Here is a 19,853-nt window from a genome sequence, read left to right on the forward strand (position 1 = left end):
CTTGTCTTAGAGGTATGACTCAGCCCAAGGACCATTAAATAACAAGTTATGCCCCATGAGTAAGAGTTGACACCACCACATTGTGTATTGATTTATGAGATGCTTTATAACTCTTCCCTTAGAGGCAGACGTAGACCAAGGGATTTCAAGCAACAAGTTGTGCCCTATGGGCAAGAGTTGACATTATCACATTATGTTTTGATTTTTGAGATATTCTATAACTCTTGCCTTAGAGACAAGACTTAACCTAAGGACTTTCAAACAACAAATAACGCCCAATGAGTAAGAGTTGACACTATCATATTATGTTTTGATTTATGATAAGTTTTATAACTCTTGCCTTAGAGGCAAGACTTAGACCAAGGACTTTTAAACAATAAGTTATGCTCCATGGAAAAGATTTGACACTATCACATTGTCTCTTGATTTATGAGATGTTCTATAAATCAAGGACTTTCAAAAATAAGTTATGCCACATGGATAAGAGTTGACATTACCACATTATATCTTGATTTATGATATGTTCAATAACTATTGCCTTAGAGGCACAAATTAGTCTAACGACTTTCAAACAATAAGTTATGCCCCGTGGGCAAGAGTTGACACTACCACACCGTGTCTTGATTTATGAGATATTCTATAACTCTTGTCTTAGAGGCAAAACTTAGCCGATAAGTTACGCCGCATGGACAAGAGTTGATACTATCATATTGTGTCTTGATTTATGTGATGCTCTATTAGTCTTTGCCTCTAAGACAAGACTTGTCCAAGAACCTCCCAAAAGAACAAGTTACGCTCAATGGATAAGTGTTGACACTACCACATTGTTTCTTGATTTATGAGATATTCTATGACTCTTGCCTTAGAAGCAAGACTTAACTCAAGGATTTTCAAACAAGAAGTTACGCTCTACAAGCAAGACTTAACACTACCGCATAGTGTCTTGATTTATGAGTTGTTCTATAAATTTTGTCTTAGAGACAAGACTTATCCCAAAGGACTTCATAATAATAAGTCATGCCCTTAAATTTATTTTGATGTTAAAAAAAAAAAAGATTCCTTTGCGATTATTCAACTTTTTATTTATTAGCAAAAAAAAATAGAAGTTGAGAAAAACAAAAGAGAACAAACAAAAAAGAAAAAAAAAAAAAAAAAGATTGAGAAAAAAGAACAAAAAAGACAAGAAAAAATAAAAGTTAAGAAAAAAGAGAAGAATAAATAACAAAAAAAGGAAAAAAAAGATTGAGAAAACCAAACATGAGAAGAAAAAAAATAAAAATAAAGTTTGAGAAAAATAAAAAAAAATGAGAAATAATTTAAAAAAACAAAATAAAAATAAAGATTGAGCAATGAATTAAAAAAGAGAGAGAGAGAAATGAAGAAATAAATAATGTTTGAGGAAAAAAAAAGAAAAAGGAGAAAAAGGTAAAAATAAGAATAAAAGTTGAGAAAAATAAATTAAAACAAGAAAAAAAAATAAAAGTTAAAATAAAAAAATTAAAATAGAAGTTGAGAGACAAATGAGAATGAAAAGTTTAAAAATATTTGAGGCGTAGAGGGCCAAAAATATATTTGTACTATACATAAAAAAGAGAAAGGCTAATCTTTAAAAACTTTTCTTATGGATGTCAAAAATTCAAAGTCACCCACTATTGGGGTAATCCCGTGTAATTTCGTGCACAAAAAATGTCCAAAGAATCTTAAGAATCTCTCAAACTAAAATAACCGAGATTAGCCCAATGACCCATACTTGGACAAATACAAAAGATCTAAGGAACTTAAACGGAAAAGTAGGTGAAGAGTAGAGCCGTCAATATGGGCCAGGCCCGTTGGGTTGGTCCAACCAGCCTGTAATTTGATAGGGTTGGGTTACGATTTTTACAGTCCGTTTAAGAACATGACTTTTTAGCCCATCCCGGATAAGCTCGTTGGCCCGTGGGGCTTGATCAATATAGGCTGGGCTGACCCGTGGACCAAACAAAAAATGATTAAAAAATAAAATAGAGTACTAAGAATAAAAAAATGAGTCCAAACTCAAAATCTATTTTGACCATCATGGATATAAAAATATTAATTATGTTTATAAAATATATAAATAATTAAAATTGAAAATACAAAATCTTTTTCTAAATTAAATATGTTTGATAAAGATGACGTGACGATGTTGAACACGCCATAAGTGTTATGAGAGTTTTTTAAGAGTTCATTTTCACTTTTAATGGACTAAATATTGACACTTTTTTGTGTATTATTGTGATCAATTAAAATAAAATTAGGTTATTATTGCTATTTAGCTTGTTATATTATTACTCATTAAGAGCCTGTTAGGATAGGATTAAAAAATAATTTTTTAATTTAAATGATTAAAAGCTTAAAATAAGTGCTTATAAATTAAGCAAATAAGTGTCTGGATAGAAGGACTGAAACTGAAAAAAAAATTATTGATGGGTTTGGTAAACAAGTGTTGTTAAGAACTTTTTTGTTGTCAAAATAACTTAAATGTCCGTAAAGTTATTAACACTATAAATAAAGTGAATTATTTATAATTTTTAATTCTAAAATAAAAAATTTGAGCAAACCTTCAATGTATGATGATTCATTGAAAACAAAGAAAGATGAAGAGAAAATTGAAGGAAAGAGACAAAAGGAAGCAGCAAAAACAAAAAGAAAGAAAAATCATATATTTAAGCGATACAAGTTCAGAGTATTGTTGGAATTAGAGAAAAATATAAGGGATAAAAAGATAAATATTATGATCAAATCTAAAAGAATTTTAATCTAAAAAGTAAAAAGCTAAGGTACCCAACTTCTCACTTTTGGCTTTTTTAATCAGTTTTTAACCTTTTTAAACACTTTTTAATTTTACCAACACCTAAAAAAAGCTAAAAAAGAGATTAAAAGCTGATTTGACCAGATTTTAATTCTATTCAAACGAGCTCTAACTATTTCATTTATTTTTCAACATCTCTATCTGGTTTGAATTTAGTGTCAAAAGTTATTCAATTTCACATATTATTAGAATTTTTTTGTAAATTTGAGACTTGATTAACAAGTATTAACTTTATGTAATATTATATTATAAACATTTATATTATTAAAATTTTAAAACTTAAATTTAAATTATAAAAATAATATATTTTAAAAAGTGGGCTAGCCAGTGGAGGCCTGCAACCCACAGTGTGATGGATTGAACTTGTTATTTTTTGACCTGTCATGTTGATGAGCCAGTACGACCTAGCACGTCAAGCTCCAAAGCTAGTGTAGACTAGCTCGGATGGACTAGTCCGACCCATATTGAAAGCTCTCGGGAAAAATTTGGGTGTTCTTCATCTACCTCAATAATTCAGTTACTTTCAAGGTCAAATGGCTATTAGTTCTTCATTCAGTAATCTAATAACCTAAGGGGCCGTTTGGTGTGAGGTACTAATACAAATAGTCCCTGAATAAAATAATAGTTCGGGAATAAATATTTTGGTGCTTTGTTTGGTTGGCTAATTCGAAATAACTTATCCCGGTACTAATAAATAATACCGGGATAAGTTATCCCATATATTTGGTGGTATAACAACACAACAACAACAACAAACCCAGTATATTCCCACAAAAGTAGGGTCTGGAGAGGGTAAAATATACGCAGTCCATACCGCTACCTCCAAAGAAGTAGAGAGATTGTTTTCGATAGACCTCCGGCTCAAGATAGAGAATAGTAAATAGGAGCATAATGAAACATTAAGCATGATGGATGGCATAACATAAAAGAAATAAGACATAATAAAATAGAAATCAGAGCAATACGAAAATAAGGTAGATAAGCGCAATATGAGATAACAGGTAAGCCATAGGACATCTGGAATACGACCTCCACTTAGCAGTAACATACACACACATACCAGAGACACCCGCCACACCCAGACTCTCCTGACTAGGGGCTCCTATGTATGGACACAGTCCTAGGATTACTAACCCGGCTATACATGATCTCTTCTAACTACTTGCTACAACCTACGCACACAACCTACCCTTCTACCCTTAACCGCGACCTCCGCACCTTTCTATCTAGGGTCATGTCCTCAGTAAGCTGAAGCTGCTCCATGTCATGTCTAATCACTTCCCTCTAGTACTTATTCGGCCTACCTCTCCTCCTTTTGAAGCCATCTTACGCAAGCCTCTCACACCTATGAACTGGGGCATCCGTGCCCCTTCTTATCACATACCCAAACCATCTCAACCTTTCTTTCCGCATCTTGTCTTCCACCAAAGTCACTCCCACCTTCTCTCGGACAGTCTCATTTCTAACTTTATCCCCTCTAGTAAGTCCACACATCCAGCGCAACATTCTAATTTCTGCCACCTTTACCCTTTGAATATGGGAGTTCTTGACTGACCAACACTCTGCTTCATATAACATGGCTGGACGGACTGCCACTCTATAGAATTTACGTTTAATCTTAAGTAGCACCTTCTTATCATACAACTCTCCCGAGACGAGCCTTCACTTCATCCAACTAGCTTTGATACGGTTAGAGACATCCTCATCAATATCATCATTTTCTTGAATCATAGACCCAAGATACTTAAAACTATCCCTCTTACAAATATCCTGGGAATCCAACCTCACCACCACATCGTTCTTCTGCCTCAAGTCACTAAACTTGCACCTCATATACTGCGTCTTGGACCTACTAAACCTAAACCCCTTAGATTCAAGGGTTTGCCTCAAAACCTCCAATTTTTCATTCACCCCCTCCTACGTCTCATTAATCAGCACTACATCATCCACAAATAACATACACCACGGCACCACCCTTGATTACTCCATGTCAACATGTCCATTACCAACGCAAATAAGAACGGACTAAGAGTCAAACCCTGATGCAACCCTATCTTAATCACAAAATGCTCTGAGTCCCCTTTCGCCGTTCTCACCCGAGTCTTTCCTTCATCATACATGTCCTTAATAGCTCTAATGTACGCTACCAAGACCCCTCTCGCCTCTAACCATCTCCAAAACACCTCCCTAGGAACATTGTTATACGCCTTCTCCAGGTCGATGAACACCAAGTGCAAATCCCTTTTTCTTTCCCTATACTACTCTACTAATCTCCTCACCAGGTGGATTGCCTCTGTCATCAAGCGACCAAGCATAAAACCAAATTAGTTCTCCAAAATAGACATGATCCTCCTCAATCTTTGCTCAACCATCCTCTCCCAAATCTTTATAGTATGACTCAATAGCTTGATACCCCTATAGTTGGTGCAACTCTGAATGTCACCCTTGTTTTAATATAACGGAATCATCGTACTCCACCTTAAAGCCTCAGGCATTCTCGCCATCTTGAAAATGTCGTTAAACAAATCAGTCAACCACCTTAAACCTGCCCTACTTATAAACTTTCAAAATTCCATCGAAATCTCATCAGGCCTCGTCGCCCTCCCCCTCTGCATCTTACGAATAGCCTCTATGACATCCTCAAACTTAAAACATCTACAATAACGAAAATTGCGTCTCTCTTTCGAGTGCTCCAGCTCCCCTAACTCAATGCCTCTGTCTCCCTCCTCGTTCAAGAGCCTATGAAACTACTCATGCTATCTCTTCTTAATGTGGCCATCCTCCACCAAAACTATACCATTCTCCCTCTTAATGTACTTTACTTGGTCGAGGTCCCTACCCTTCCGCTCCCTAGCCTTAGCAAGCCTATACAACCTTTTTCCTTGACTTTCTCCTTTAACCCCGCATACAAGCTCTCGAACGATGCTGTCTTAGCAGCCATAACTGCTAGCTTAGACTCTTTTCTTGCTACTTTGTAAACCTTTCTATTCAACCGCTTCTCTTCTGCATCTTTACTCTCAATTAGCTTAACATACACCCCCTTCTTACTCTCAACTTTTTTCTTAACTTCTTTATTCCACCACCAATCCCCCTTATGTCGTCCTACCTGCCCCCTCGAAATACCTAACACTTCTCTAGCCGACTCCGTGATGCAACTGGCAGCCCTATCCCACATAACATCCACGTCCCCTCTACACTCCCACACCCTCATTCCTGCTACTTTCTCCTTTATATCTAGTGCACTAACTGGGTCAAGACACCCCACCTAATTATAGGCTGACCCTCCCCGACCCTTTTCATCTTGCTCTTCTTGATAATCAAGTCCATCACCAGAAGACTATGCTGAGTCGAAAGATGCTCACTTAGAATGACTTTACAATCCTTACATAAGACCCAATCCCTCTTCTTAAGAAGCAGAAAGTCAATCTGAGTCTTGGCTATCTTACTTCGGAAGGTAACCAGGTGATCCTTCTTCTTCGAAAAGCTCGAGTTCACCACCACCAGCCCAAAGGCCTTCGCAAAATCCAACAGAGCCGCTCCTTCATTATTTTTATCACCGAAACCAAAACCTCCATGCACATCATCATAACCTCCCAGAAAAACCCCAATGTGCCCATTAAATTCCCCTGCTATAACAATCTTCTTTGAACTAGGAACACTTCTCACCACCTCATCTAACGCCTCGCAAAACCTCGTTTTCACCTCCTCTTCCAAGACCACCTGCGGCGTATAAACACTACACACATGCAATGTAAATCCCCCAATGACCAACTTAATCGTCATCAGCCTATCACTGACCCTCTTAACATCTACCACCTGCCCTAAGCTCCTCATTCACTAAGATCCCCACTCTATTTCGATGCCTATCACTCCCTGAGTACCACCGCTTCCATATCCCTAGCCTTAGATCCTACCCACTTAGTCTCCTGGACACACGTAATATTAATCTTCCTCCTCTTAAGAATCTTCACCAGCTCAATGAACTTTCCCTGAAGGGTCCCTATATTCCAAGACCCTACCTTAAACCTATCTTCTCTCACCTTTTGCGTACCTCTACCACCCTTCACCGTACTAGCCCTACCTGACCTAAACCCCACACTCTTCCCTGTCCTCCCCTCTTCACCCCCACCGAAAACTGCCCCCAACCCTAACCCCCTCGGATATAACCCTACACCACTATCAACCCCTACAACCACCACTTAAGAACCAAAACAAAACCCCAAATTGATAGACAAATCAAAGAAAGCAATAATAGGAGCTCAGGAAAATAGAAAAGCAGTAGGAAAACATCAGGCACATACAAAATATACTACCCGACCTAGTAGGTAGAACAACACAACAAATATCTACCAATAACTACTATAATAACAAAAAAATAATACAAATGGAATGGTAAATAATAACTAGTAAAACTATCTAAATATGAGAGATAAGATGTCACCGGGTTACTCCTGCGTGCTGATGGTACTGTTAATTTTGATTTTAGAGTTGGTTGCTGGAAACTAGTGTCGCCAAAATTCAGCCACCGGAGCATCGCCGGCTGTTGCTGGGTCTTTTTCTAGTTGTTACCAAATTTGTGCTTTGGTGGCCGGCTATCGTCGTACCACCTGATTTGGCTGGTACTGCACCCTTACACCATCGCCGGGGTCGAGCCGATAGAAACCCTGGTCCCGTTGGCGATAACAGTGACTAGCTGGCCAAGAATAGGAAGGGAGAGAGAGAAGTAGCTCGGAGGATCTGTGGAGAGAGAGAGATCGAAGGAGAGAGGCGAAAAGGATACCCTTACCTGTTGCCAGCGCATCTACGCCATCGCCGGCCGGTCAGTCAAAGAGAGAAAGGAACGTTAGTGGAATGTTAATAAAACATTACAGGGACGTTAATGGAACGTTACTTGAAGAAAGAGAAAGATTCTCTAGATCCCTTTATACTTTTTGTACAATGTAAAAGTCAAGGCCATTTGGTGGTATAACAATCCCACCCTAATTTATCCATGGGATAAAGCCATGAAAGGATACAATTACTCTCCAAATCCTTGATTATCACTTATAATATATATATATATATATAAAGGACGTGAGATTTTGGTAGTCCTTACATCAATTTTTTTGGTCAATTTTATCCCTAATTTTAATTTTAATTACTCTATAAATTTTTATCCATTTTGGTAAATTTGAACAATTATATGAGCTTATTAAATGCTACAAAAGTGATGAGTCATGAAAAAATGATAGTGACACCATAAAAATTATTTATACAATCAAATTCAAAATTGATCCATGGGTTTATTGTCTTTCTATTTTGTAGATATGTTTATTAATCTTATTTCAATTTTTTTCTAACAAATTTATCACGGACAAGTAATAAAAGTATTTTGACATTGCCTTTTTAACTCAATACATGCTTAATTATTAAATAAAATAATATTTTTTATAATTAGCTAAAAAATATTTATTTTTTTTAAATACAGCTTGACTCTCCAAATATTAATGATACTAAATACTGAAAAATTAGAGTAATTCTTTTTCAAATTTTTTGATGATGATTTTTTTAACAAAAAATGAGATTATCAACATTTTATAGAATTTTGGACAAAATAAGTAATTTAACATGAAACATTAAAGATTCATACACATTTAAGAAATATCAACATAAATTTCTTAACATGTATTTTTAGAAAAAAGAAACTAATAATTTTTTTAAAAAAATTAATAACTTTTTAATTTCTTTTGTATGGTTTAATATGAAGAAAAATAATTAAGCTAAATTAAATAAGGTGAATGGTATTTTTGTAAACAAACTATCTATTCTTAAAAAGAATGCAATGCATAGTATTTTTAATATCACAAATGAAACAACAATTTCCCAACCAAACGATCCCTAAGTAATATGTAACTGTTAATCATCAGGCAAAAAAAATTGGAAGAAGATGATGTTCCACAAAACTATGAAAGTGTTGCTCTAATCATCGGAGTCACTGGCATCAGCGGCAATACCCTCGTTGAGATCCTCCCTCTCGCCGACCCCCTAGCGATTCTTGGAAAAGTCTGCGGTATTGCCCGCCGCACTAGACCATCGTGGAATGAAGACCATACTATTGAGTATATTCTGTGTAATATATCAAAATCAGAAGATACCCAATCCAAATTCACTCTTCTCACTGATGTCACCCACATTTTCTATGTTACCTGGGCAAATCGACCTATAGAGCTCAAAAACTGTGAAATCAATTGGCAAACTATTTCAAAATGTGCTCGATGGTATTATCCCAAATTGACTCAAGTTGTCCCATATCTTTTTGCAAACGGGTCAAGGTGTGTTTTATTGGCGAAATTTGTCGGTGTTTATCCCAAATAATTGGGTCCGGAGAATGTGGCACCAACTTAAAAATTCCAAAAAAAATCAATCTCAAAATGAGAATGGTAGTGACCTAGTAGGCGTTTGACCATAAATATTATTCACAATATTTCGTAATATGTTTTTATTTTATTTTGAAATACTTGTTTGATCATGAAAATTTTTTAAAAAACCACAATACATTTTCATAATTTTTTATTTTTTGAAAAATACTTCTTGAGACATTTTCACTTTTTTGGACTCAGTTTTTTCTATTACTCCCTCAATTTATATTAGTTGGCCCCTATGGACTTGATACACCCATTAAAAAAATATTAATTAGGGGTGTATTTACCAAATTAGTTTTATTAATTATGCTTTAGCTAGGTTTTGCTAATGTGCACTGACAACGAAAAATACCATGCCCCGATGTAGAAACACCGACAAACACACTGTGGCGGACAAGATGATAACACTGGAGGAGGGCTTGAGCTCACACCTACGCTCGCTCACCTTTGGTAGCTTTATTCCACCACAGATCCAATCTATTTTGGAAGAAAAAGATGAGGGTTAATCGGACTCGGAATCACAAAGTTCACTTCACTTGCAATCCTTTGGGGTCTCAACAACGGTGCAGGCAGCTAGACGATTGCAATTTTCAAAAGCCAGAACAACCCAACCAACTCCGGTAAATAATACTGAGAGTCAAAAGAATAGAGCTGGACAAAGGGGTAAAGCGTTGTCCTATGTTCCACCATGCACTAAAAAGGGGAAAGTAATTGTCAACATCGAGGCGGCAAACCTCAAGGAACAAGAGGAATATTGGAAGACGACCATTATTGGATATGTCATCGGTGACACACCTTATCTAAAAATAATGGAAACCTACATCTCACATACTTGGAAATTTGCTTAGAAACCTTAGATATTACAACATGATGAGAGGTACTTCATTTTTTTATTTGAGACAATGGAAGATTGTGAGAAGGTAAAGCAAGCAGGCCCGTATACTTTCCACAACAAGCCATTTGTGATCCATGACTGGGAGGTAAACTTTATATTTAATCCCGACTATATTACAATGATTCCATTATGGGTAACCTTTCCTGGGCTACCTGTGGGATATTGGTCGATTGAAGCACTAAGCAAATTTGCAAGTGCAGTAGGGAGGCCCCTTTACACAAATTTATTCACAGCCAACATAAATCGTATATCTTATGCTAGAATCCTGATTGAAGTGGATGTTGCTCAACCACTATTGAATACTATTAAACTAATCACCCCTGTTAGTAGCTTCCAACAAGATGCAGAGTATGATTGGAGGCCCAAGTTTTGTGTAGATTGCTTGAAATTTGGTCATAATACCATTGACTGTTGGAAGAAGGAAGATACCATGGAGGAGCAACGATTACAGGTAGTGAAAAAGAGGCGTAGAAGACGCAAGAAAACTAAGCCAACAGAGTCTGTTGTGAGACAAGAATGGACAATAAAAGCTGCAACCCCAGATGAGAAAGAAGTCCAAAAGAATCAGAAGGGTAAAGAGGTAGCAGACACACAGATAATCAAGGATCATATACAATTTCTTAGGGTGCACACAGTGAATGAAGCAGCAACTAGTACTAGTATGTCGCAAAACAGGTTTGCTATCTTACAAAATATTGATACTAACTTTGTTGAGGCTATGGAGGTGCAACAGAAACCTCTATGACAATCTCAACTTGAAACATAAGAGGGCTGAATTAGCCCTTAAAACAAAAAGAGCTGAAACTCTTTCTGCAGAAGAATAAGGTGGAGGTCATGGGAATCTTGGAAATAAGGGTCAAAGAAAATAAAGAACAAGGAATTATAAAGAAGATTGCTAGTGGATGGAATTACTGCTGCAACTATCTTATGGCATACAATGGTAGGGTGTGGCTAATTTGGAGCACAAATGTCAAAGTTCAGGTTGAGATGCTACATGAATAGTTTATACATTGCAAAGTTGAAATCCCAGAAAGTAAATTTCAGGCTTACCTCACCATAGTATATGCTAAGAATGAAGGTCAAAATAGAGAAATATTGTGGCATAAATTGGTTTAGCTGGGGAGCAACATTGCAGAGAATTGGTTGTTGTGTAGAGATTTCAATAATGTCTTGACAACTGAAGATAGGATTGGTTCTCCTATTCTCCCACATGAAGTTGATAAGTTTCAAACCCGCATTGATACTTTTAGTCTCACAATACTCAAATCTAAAGGTTGTTACTATACTTTTAGTAATAGACAGAAAGCTGGCAGTAGAGTATACTCCAAAATAGACTGGGCATTTGGAAACTCACAGTGGCTAGCTAAAATGGGAATATTGAGGTAGAGTTCTTGCCTGCAGAAGTATCAGACCACTCCCCAATACTTATTGCTATGATTCCATGACCAAAATCTGTCCCAAAACCATTCAAGCTGTACATGACTGTGCTGAAGCACCCTGATTTTGGTAGGATCCTGGAAAGGGCTTGGCATACCAGGGTACATGGACCAAAAGAATATATATTATGGAGCAAGATGAAAGCACTGCAAAGAGAGTTGAAGGGGTTGAATAATCATATAGCCTTGTATAGCCAGAAGCTTCAACAGGCTTGAATAAACCTAGAGCTCACACAAACCAAACTCATTGACCACCCAGTATGCTCCTCTCTGATTGAACAAGAAAGAGCTTGGCTGACTGAAGTCAAAAAATGGAATGATATAGAGGAATAGGTCTACACACAAAAAGCCAGAGTAAATTGGATTGATGATGGAGATACTAATACAAGTTATTTTCATGCTCAACTGAAGCTTAGAACCAACAGGAACTCTATAATTTCTATATATGATGATGCTGGTAACAAGCTAGAGTAGTCCTGAGCTAGAGGACCTTGTATTAGTAGAAGTTGAGTTCATTAAGTTCTTTTCTAATCATATGGGAATAGCTGCAGACCAACTACCATGACCAAACATTACAGTGATTAGAAGCGGCACATATCTCTCTTATGAACAGAAGTGCAAGTTAATCAGCCCTGTCACAGGGCAGGAAATATATGTAGTAGTGAAAAGAATGCCACTGGACAAAGCTCCAGGTATTGATAGTTATCCAGAAGAATTATCTAAAATAAGTTGGTCTATAGTCAAACTAGATATAATACTTGCTGTTTTGCGAAGAAATTTTGACTTTTTGAGAAGAGTCGCCACTTAATTTTGAAAAGGAATTAGGAAACCTTTAGAGAGTACTTCAAATTATTAAAAATAGAAAAATCATTTAAGTTAAGAGATTTTGAGTAACTGGTTCCTATTAACATTTTAGGAAGGTGTTAGGCACCTAAAACGTCCGCTAACTTATGGTTATCCAGACTATTTGAAAATCGTCTTTGATTAACTTCTAAAAGATTAATTTGTTGAAAAGTGATTGATTTTTTAGAAAAAAAATTCGTGTAAAAATAGTTTTAGACGACCTAATAGGGATTTTAACTAAGTCTACACAAATAAAATAACTAAGCAAACATATAAATGGAGAAAGAGAGGAGAAAGTAAACGATTTAGGCCATTAGGCCTAAACCAACAAAACCTGTCCTAGGCTAATTGGGCCTTCGACCCATTTCACCTGTCCTAATCTAGTTTTTCAGCCTTTTACTTGAATCTTGCTCCACCTGTATTAAGTACAACTTTGGCTTCTAGGCCCGAATGAATAAATAATTAAAATAAAATAACGACAACAATAAATAAATAAATAAATAAATAAAAGAACAAATGAGACTTTTGAGCCTCTGAGCTACTTTACCGATGGGTTCCAACCCATTTTCTTTTTCTTTTATCTTCTTGTATCCCTGTGCTATGAGATTGACGTTGAATTTACTCTTTCGAGACCGACTCGAGATTAAATGGGCCTCAATGGCCCATAATGGGCATGCAAAGGAAAAGGGGGAGTTCAAGTAGGACCCGAGCGTATCCATATGCAAAAGAAAAAAGAAAAATAAAGTAAGTAATACGTGTTCAAAGATCAGTACTTGAAGACCAATAATGTCATTAAAAGAGCATTTCACGCACAAGGATAATAGTAAGCCATGATATAAAGCGGTGCAATTTATCTAATGAAAATACAATTAATTTATCCCTGGAACAATTTTGAGAATTGAATCGAATGCAACATGATAAATTAGTCCAAACAAGTTCAAGAATTTAGATCGAATGGAATATGATTAACCAATTTTGAGGAAAGTCACAAGATGTCTAATACAGTAAGGGAATCTACACCTTATTGGCAAAAAGTATACGTGTTTAAAAATATTATCTCACAAATGAATCATCAAAATGGTATGCATTTATGGAAAAGTGGTCATATGTGATGTGCACATACTATTCTGCCACATGAGAATTCTAAAAGTATTTGTAAACAAGTTCAAGAATTTGTCTGATCACTTTCCAGAGAGCATGATGCACACACGCAATTTAATTCATATACTACACCACAACATATACACAGGGAAACCTTTTTCTATAATATAGATCATACACCCATCAAACTATACCCACACAGAAGTTTTCGATACTGTAGCATTTTTGCAAATAGGATTAATATATATTAGGCATTAGACTCGAGATCGAGACGACGAGGAATAAGTCCAAGAGATTGTCTTTAATGTTCATTAAATAAGCTGAGGCTTAGACTTTCACCACAGAGATTATTAAATCATGATAGCAAACTAAACAAGATAAGGCAGGGATTCAGCGATATGTATATACGCTGCTTCATGATATAAAATGATGGCTAATCAACACAATCAACACAAAACAGAGAGTTTATTCAAGGCATTCAATGATATATATATACACTGCTTCGTAATTCAAGGCATTCAACAATATGTATATACACTGCTTCGTAAAAGAATGGCTAATCAACATAATCAACACAAAACATGGAACTTATTCCAAGCAGCCAAATTTAAAACTATGACGTAGTAATGATTTAGCAAAATAACACAACCACAACGATCATAAACAAATCCTAAGGCCATCAACGGCTTCTACAGTAACAAACTCCAGCCTCATTCATGATTAAGATTAAAATATTAACTAGTTCTACGGAGAAAAATGGGGATAAAGCAGAAAGTGATGAAATTAAGAGAATAAGAGTATATTCACCTCTTCTGGGGCAGCAAAATGGGCCAACGAGCCAACACTGGACTCTATACCACCGGAGGATTCTTTCGTGACTCCAAAAGCTCCTAGCCGTCCCCAACCTTCCTTGGGAAGAAGAAAATTTTATACTCAAACAAAAATTTACTAGTTTTTGCTCAAAATGGCTTTTTTCACCTTCTAAGACTTGTCATTTTTGCTCAATAGTGAAACCTTTATATAGAGAACAAAATAGGGTCCTTTTTTGAGCTCCACCAATGTGGGATTAGGAAAATTGAGAGGTATTTTAGGGTTTTTGTAAAGGGTAATTTTGAATTTTGAAAAGGGGATAAGAATAATCAGTTGTAATTGTACGAATTCATACAAATCAGCCGTTTGAGATGACACCTCAACACCTAGAAGATTCGACCATTTTTCTGAGAAAATCAAAGAGGCAAAAAGGCTTATGAGTTATTGTTGGTTTAAAATGGGTCACAGACTGGGTTTTTGGTTTTTGGGTTATTGTTGAGATCACTAAAAGCTGTTGCTGTTTTGTTCGCAATTTGGAAAGGTTTTGTCGCAATTTTTCTATCGTGTTGTTTGAGGGAGAATTGTTCTTGTTGATTAGAGGAGAAAGGGGATTTATTGATAGTGGGTCGGGTCATTTTATTATTTTGGGCCTGGTTGAGCAATTGGGTTGATATGGGTTAGCAACATTTGAAAGAAAAAGAAATCGACTGCTGAAGTTGAGTTAAAAATTGGATGGATTATATAATTTGAGAATTTAGCCAATTCATTTAAGTTTTGGCCAAGTTGAAAATTAATTGGCCAATTGCATCGCGATTGTGGTCAATTTGATTTCAATTATGGCCAGCTCTAATAGATTGGTTAGATTAAGTCAAAATTCAAAATGAATTTAATATCTTCTTTAACCCCGAGCTTCTAGATTCGATAAAATCAAGCACATATTTATTCAAATAAATTATTTTTAAGAATAAATTATATTTAAATCAAGATTTTGATCATTACATTTATTTTCAAAGATTATCCTTAATTAAAATTTTATATTGATGAGTGTTCATTTAAATGACATCATTTATACAATCTCGTATATGTAAATACAAAAATATATAATTATCACTTAAATAACAAATTTAGACCAAATGCATATTTAAAAATGCATTTATTTGGAAAAACTAACTGTTGTGATTTTATTTGAAAATCAAAGAAACTCGAGATTTAACGTAGTTGTGGAGGGAAAAAAATTAGGTGTCAATAACAGTCCCCTCCCTTTGGGTAGGGTGGATGCAAGTAACCCTGGGCAAAAGGAGGTTTACGCTCCTAATTTTTGTCCGACCATAAATTTGAATCTGAAAGAGGTTGATTTTTCGCATGAGTTTCATAGAGTTATGGCCGAACTTCGGTATCAAGTTTCCTACATATCTTAGGTTACATGAGAATTCAGGCCACTTGTATGTCATAAAGCTTGATTTTAATCACGATTTTCAAGAGGATTCACCAGCTATCTTGGTTTTAGAGTTTTTGATGAAATCGAAAAACTGGAGAATAGAGGGATTTGAGGGGAGGTTGGAATGCAGTCGAGTTTTCAACCTATATCCCAGCCTACATATCCCTGAAACTCAGGAAATCAGACTGCTTGTAGTTCGACTCAATCGGTAGAAAAGATGATCTTTATTTCAGACGATCTTTGGCTCGGGATGAGTGATAAGTCAATGAGTTATGGAAAAGAAGCTTGTAACCTCTTAAACATGAACTTACCTAGACATAATTTCCAAAACTTTAGGTGTCCCATCACTCGAATTTGAAATAAAGGGAAGACTACCCTCAATATGAGTTTAGAAATATCTCGAAGGTGAAGCGGAAACCAGAATATCCTGAAAGTTATGGCCTGAAAAATGGAATCATCTTTTCATGTACCTATTTGGAATGAACTAACTAGCAATAACAAACACAACAACCCTCTTGGTTGTTGTATAATTATGTCATTTATTGGTTGAACATGTCTTCAAAGTGGGGTGGCCCTTTTGGACACCAGCAATACTTTATACAGAACGGTCCCTAAAACCATGTAATCTTGTGCTAGTGTGGCTACCCTTTTGGTTACCTATATCACTTGTTGTATGTGGAATAATAACCTCTTCGGTTATAGCCGATGATTGATTTATAAATTTCCCTTAAATTGTCAATTTTTGGATAATCTTGCGCATTATTTGATGTTTGGATACGAGGCGACTTACAGATATCCTTTGAATTGCTAGCTTGTAGGTAATCCTACAAATTATCTGACCTTGGATAAGAGATGGCTTACAAGTACCCCTCCAATCGCTAACTTTCAAGTGTTCCTGCACATCATCCAACTTTAGATACAATATGACTTATAGATATCTCTCAAATTATTAGTCCTTAGGTAATCCTGTACATAATCGATCTTGGATATGACACAGATTATAGAGAACCCTTGGACGTATCAATTTGATAATCTCATATATTATCTGATAAGGATTTAGTTGCGACTTATGGATAACCTTCAGACTATCAATTTTTGGGTGATCTTGCACACTATCCGGTTAGGATGTTATTGTGGCTTACGGATGACCTACAGGCTATCAATTCATAGGTGATCTTGCACACTATCCTATGTCAAATAATATGACTTATAGATGACCCTCAAGGAAATCTCATATATCGCTCGTCTTCATATATCGACTTAAAGGCGTCCCTTCAAATCACGTTCTCTTGATATATTCAGATATTGATTCATAAAAATATGAGATATCCTTGATGCCAGCATTTTTTTCTAGCGTGTCAACAGTAATGATAATGATATACTCGACGCCAGCGTTTATGTCTTGCGTGTCAACATATATTAAATGGCCCTCTTGGCAATAATATGTAATGGCCCACTCGGCGAGGATATGAATGGCCCTTTTGGCAATGATATGAAGTGGCCCTCTTGGCAATGATATGAAATGGCTCTCTTGGCAATGATATGAAATGGCCCTCTTGGCAATAATATGCAATATCCCTCTTGGAAATGATATGAATGGCCCTCTTGGCGATTTGAAAACAATTTTACCTGAGTTCGTTTGTCTATGTCTTACTTTCTACATGTACCTGTACTCAATATAGACAATTAGTAGAAACAAAGTCACTTTTGCTAGTGATCATCTTTTGAGAAAAATTCTAAATACCATGTTTGTAAAGAAAAGATGACGCCTTTGTTTGTCTTCCATGATCTCAAGAAATGAGATGGACAATTCAAAAGGTCATTGATAAATGGGTGTTGAGCCCGTTTTTGGGCTACCAAAAGTACCGCTCTTAAGCATTATATGCTCTGGCATGGCTCCCGACTTGCTTGGGGATATTTTGAAAGAAACGCTCATTATTGTGTATCAATCCCTGCATCCACAGAGAAATGATTAGTTTGAATAAAACTACTCCGTGTCGACCTTCTTTGATCCTTGATTTGCTCCTCATCATCTTTCAGGTGTCCCATCATATTGGTACCTCCACCCTGGGTCCCTGCTCCCATAGACGCTTAGGCAATCACTATGTAAAAGATTTGTAAAGATTTTTTTTTCAAAAGTAGTCTTATTTTTAGCAAATAGTTTGAAAGTATCTATAAATGCTTTAGAAAATCTCTGTCAGTCATGTTATGTACTAGCTCAACGAACGTCTTTCTCGTGGTTTTGACTATATCCGACAGATGATTTCCAAAACTCATGATCATTGTTGGAGGGTTCGTCAAATAGTTTTTGTCATAGCCAGAAATTGAGTCTACCTAGACTTTTTCACAGTTGGTGGCTTCAAAAGCTTGGCTTTAACCTCTGGTGCCGGGGAATTTGAAATATATTCCAGTATTTGGTGGAAATTTTGAGGCCTCCCTCAAAATTTCTGCCCAGTTAAAGTAGTCTGAGATGATATCATCTCAAGTGGATCTGAAGTCTTTGCTGATCTTCATTCTCTTTGTTGGATGTTGATCTTTTCTTGTGAATTTTTGAGATTTCTTCTCGAAAATTCTGCCCCAGTTTCCATTTCCTGGGGTTAATGACTGAGCTGTTGGGGCACCTACGTATCCCGTTGAAGTAGAAATCAGGTCAAATGTAGTTCAGGACTATGCTAAGGATATATAGAAAAATCTAATGGGTTGACCGAAGCTGACATAGGCCGCCTACGCATCCCTTTTGTTGGGAATTCAGGTCATCACATAGTTCATACATAAAAAAGAAAGGATAAATTTTTCTAAGGGGTTGACCGAAGCCGACATAGGCTGCCTACGTATCCCTTTGTTGGGAATTCAGGTCAAACGTAGTTTGTACATAAAAGGAAAGAGGTTCTAGGCAATTACACACTAGAAAACAACATTATTACAAAGGAGATTACAAGTAAACTAAGGAAACACAAAAACTATAACATCTTTCAAGCATAATATCTCTTTAGCGCATCAAAATTGATTGGCTTGGTCCACTCTTGACCATCCATCTCCGGTAGGATTACGGCTCCTCCAGGTTGGGCTTCTTTTGATTTTGACATTCCTCTATACCTTCAACTAATTGTTCCTCATCACCTTTTTTTGTTCATCATTATTTCCTTAGCTTTGTTCGTCTAACCCTTGACATGACATGACATTGGCAGGTTTTAAAATTATTGCTAGCAAAATAAACCATGCTAGATAATCATATTTTTAAAAAATAACTTCTTAAATAAAGGGAGACCTTTTGGAAAATAAATAAAAACTATGGCTCATGACCCACACAAATATGGGCCCATGCCTTTTTTAAAGTTGTAAAACAGAAAATAAAAATTTAAGACATAAAAGGGTGGATCACGGGGCCTCCTCCGAATCATCACCGATTTTAAAAACTATTAGTAATTTCCCTTTCATCTACCATGATGGGTGATAGGTTATGAGTGGAGGTCCATTTTTGCAAGGCCTCTCCTGGTGCAATCTTTTTCACCCCACCGGACTTTAGAAAATCATATGGTAGAGCATTGCATCCTTCGAACAGATCTCTTATCCCATCCCTAAGACCATCATTATTTGACATCTTATGTACGGGAAATGACTGGTACAAGAGCGGCAAGGGCCTAAATAGACTATCCTTTGAATTATATTCAATCTCATCTTCCTTTCTTGGTTGGTACTCTATTCTATGCTTAAATACTTTTTCTGAGACCATAACAGGCTTAATAATTCCTTCCAAATCCTTACTTAAGGCGGCCACAACTTTCTCTATCTTCTCCACCTCTTCTGTTCTTTTGAGTCCTTCTGAATTTACCTTAATGATAGCCTTGCTAGACTCCCATTCATGCTCTATTTCAATCATGTTAACCTTAGGTCCCCCATGGTTAGGCAATGGATTACTGTTAATATTTGGTGTCAGCGACTGAAGTGTGATGACCTTCTGATCGATCAAATCTTGGATCTTATGTTTCAAGTTAATACAATCCTCGGTACTGTGCCCCGCAACTCCTGAATGATAGGCACAATTTTGATTGGCATGATAAAACTGGGAGTTGAGATTGATAGGCTTTGGCTGGATCAG

The 19,853-nt window shown here is 36.3% G+C and overlaps 1 protein-coding gene across 1 annotated transcript; it reads right to left on the reverse strand.

The window, feature by feature from the left end:
- Positions 1–5,394: 5,394 nt before the first annotated feature.
- Positions 5,395–6,664, reverse strand: LOC107876401. Its single transcript, XM_047393944.1, has 4 exons — positions 6,410–6,664; positions 6,112–6,167; positions 5,740–5,994; positions 5,395–5,485 (listed from the first exon to the last, which is right to left on the reverse strand). The coding sequence occupies exons 1-4, from the start codon at positions 6,662–6,664 to the stop codon at positions 5,395–5,397; spliced, it is 657 nt and encodes a 218-aa protein (XP_047249900.1).
- Between the last annotated feature and the right edge of the window lie 13,189 nt (positions 6,665–19,853).

Source organism: Capsicum annuum, chromosome 7, assembly GCF_002878395.1.
Source record: "Capsicum annuum cultivar UCD-10X-F1 chromosome 7, UCD10Xv1.1, whole genome shotgun sequence".
In the NCBI taxonomy this organism is placed as follows: Eukaryota; Viridiplantae; Streptophyta; class Magnoliopsida; order Solanales; family Solanaceae; genus Capsicum; species Capsicum annuum.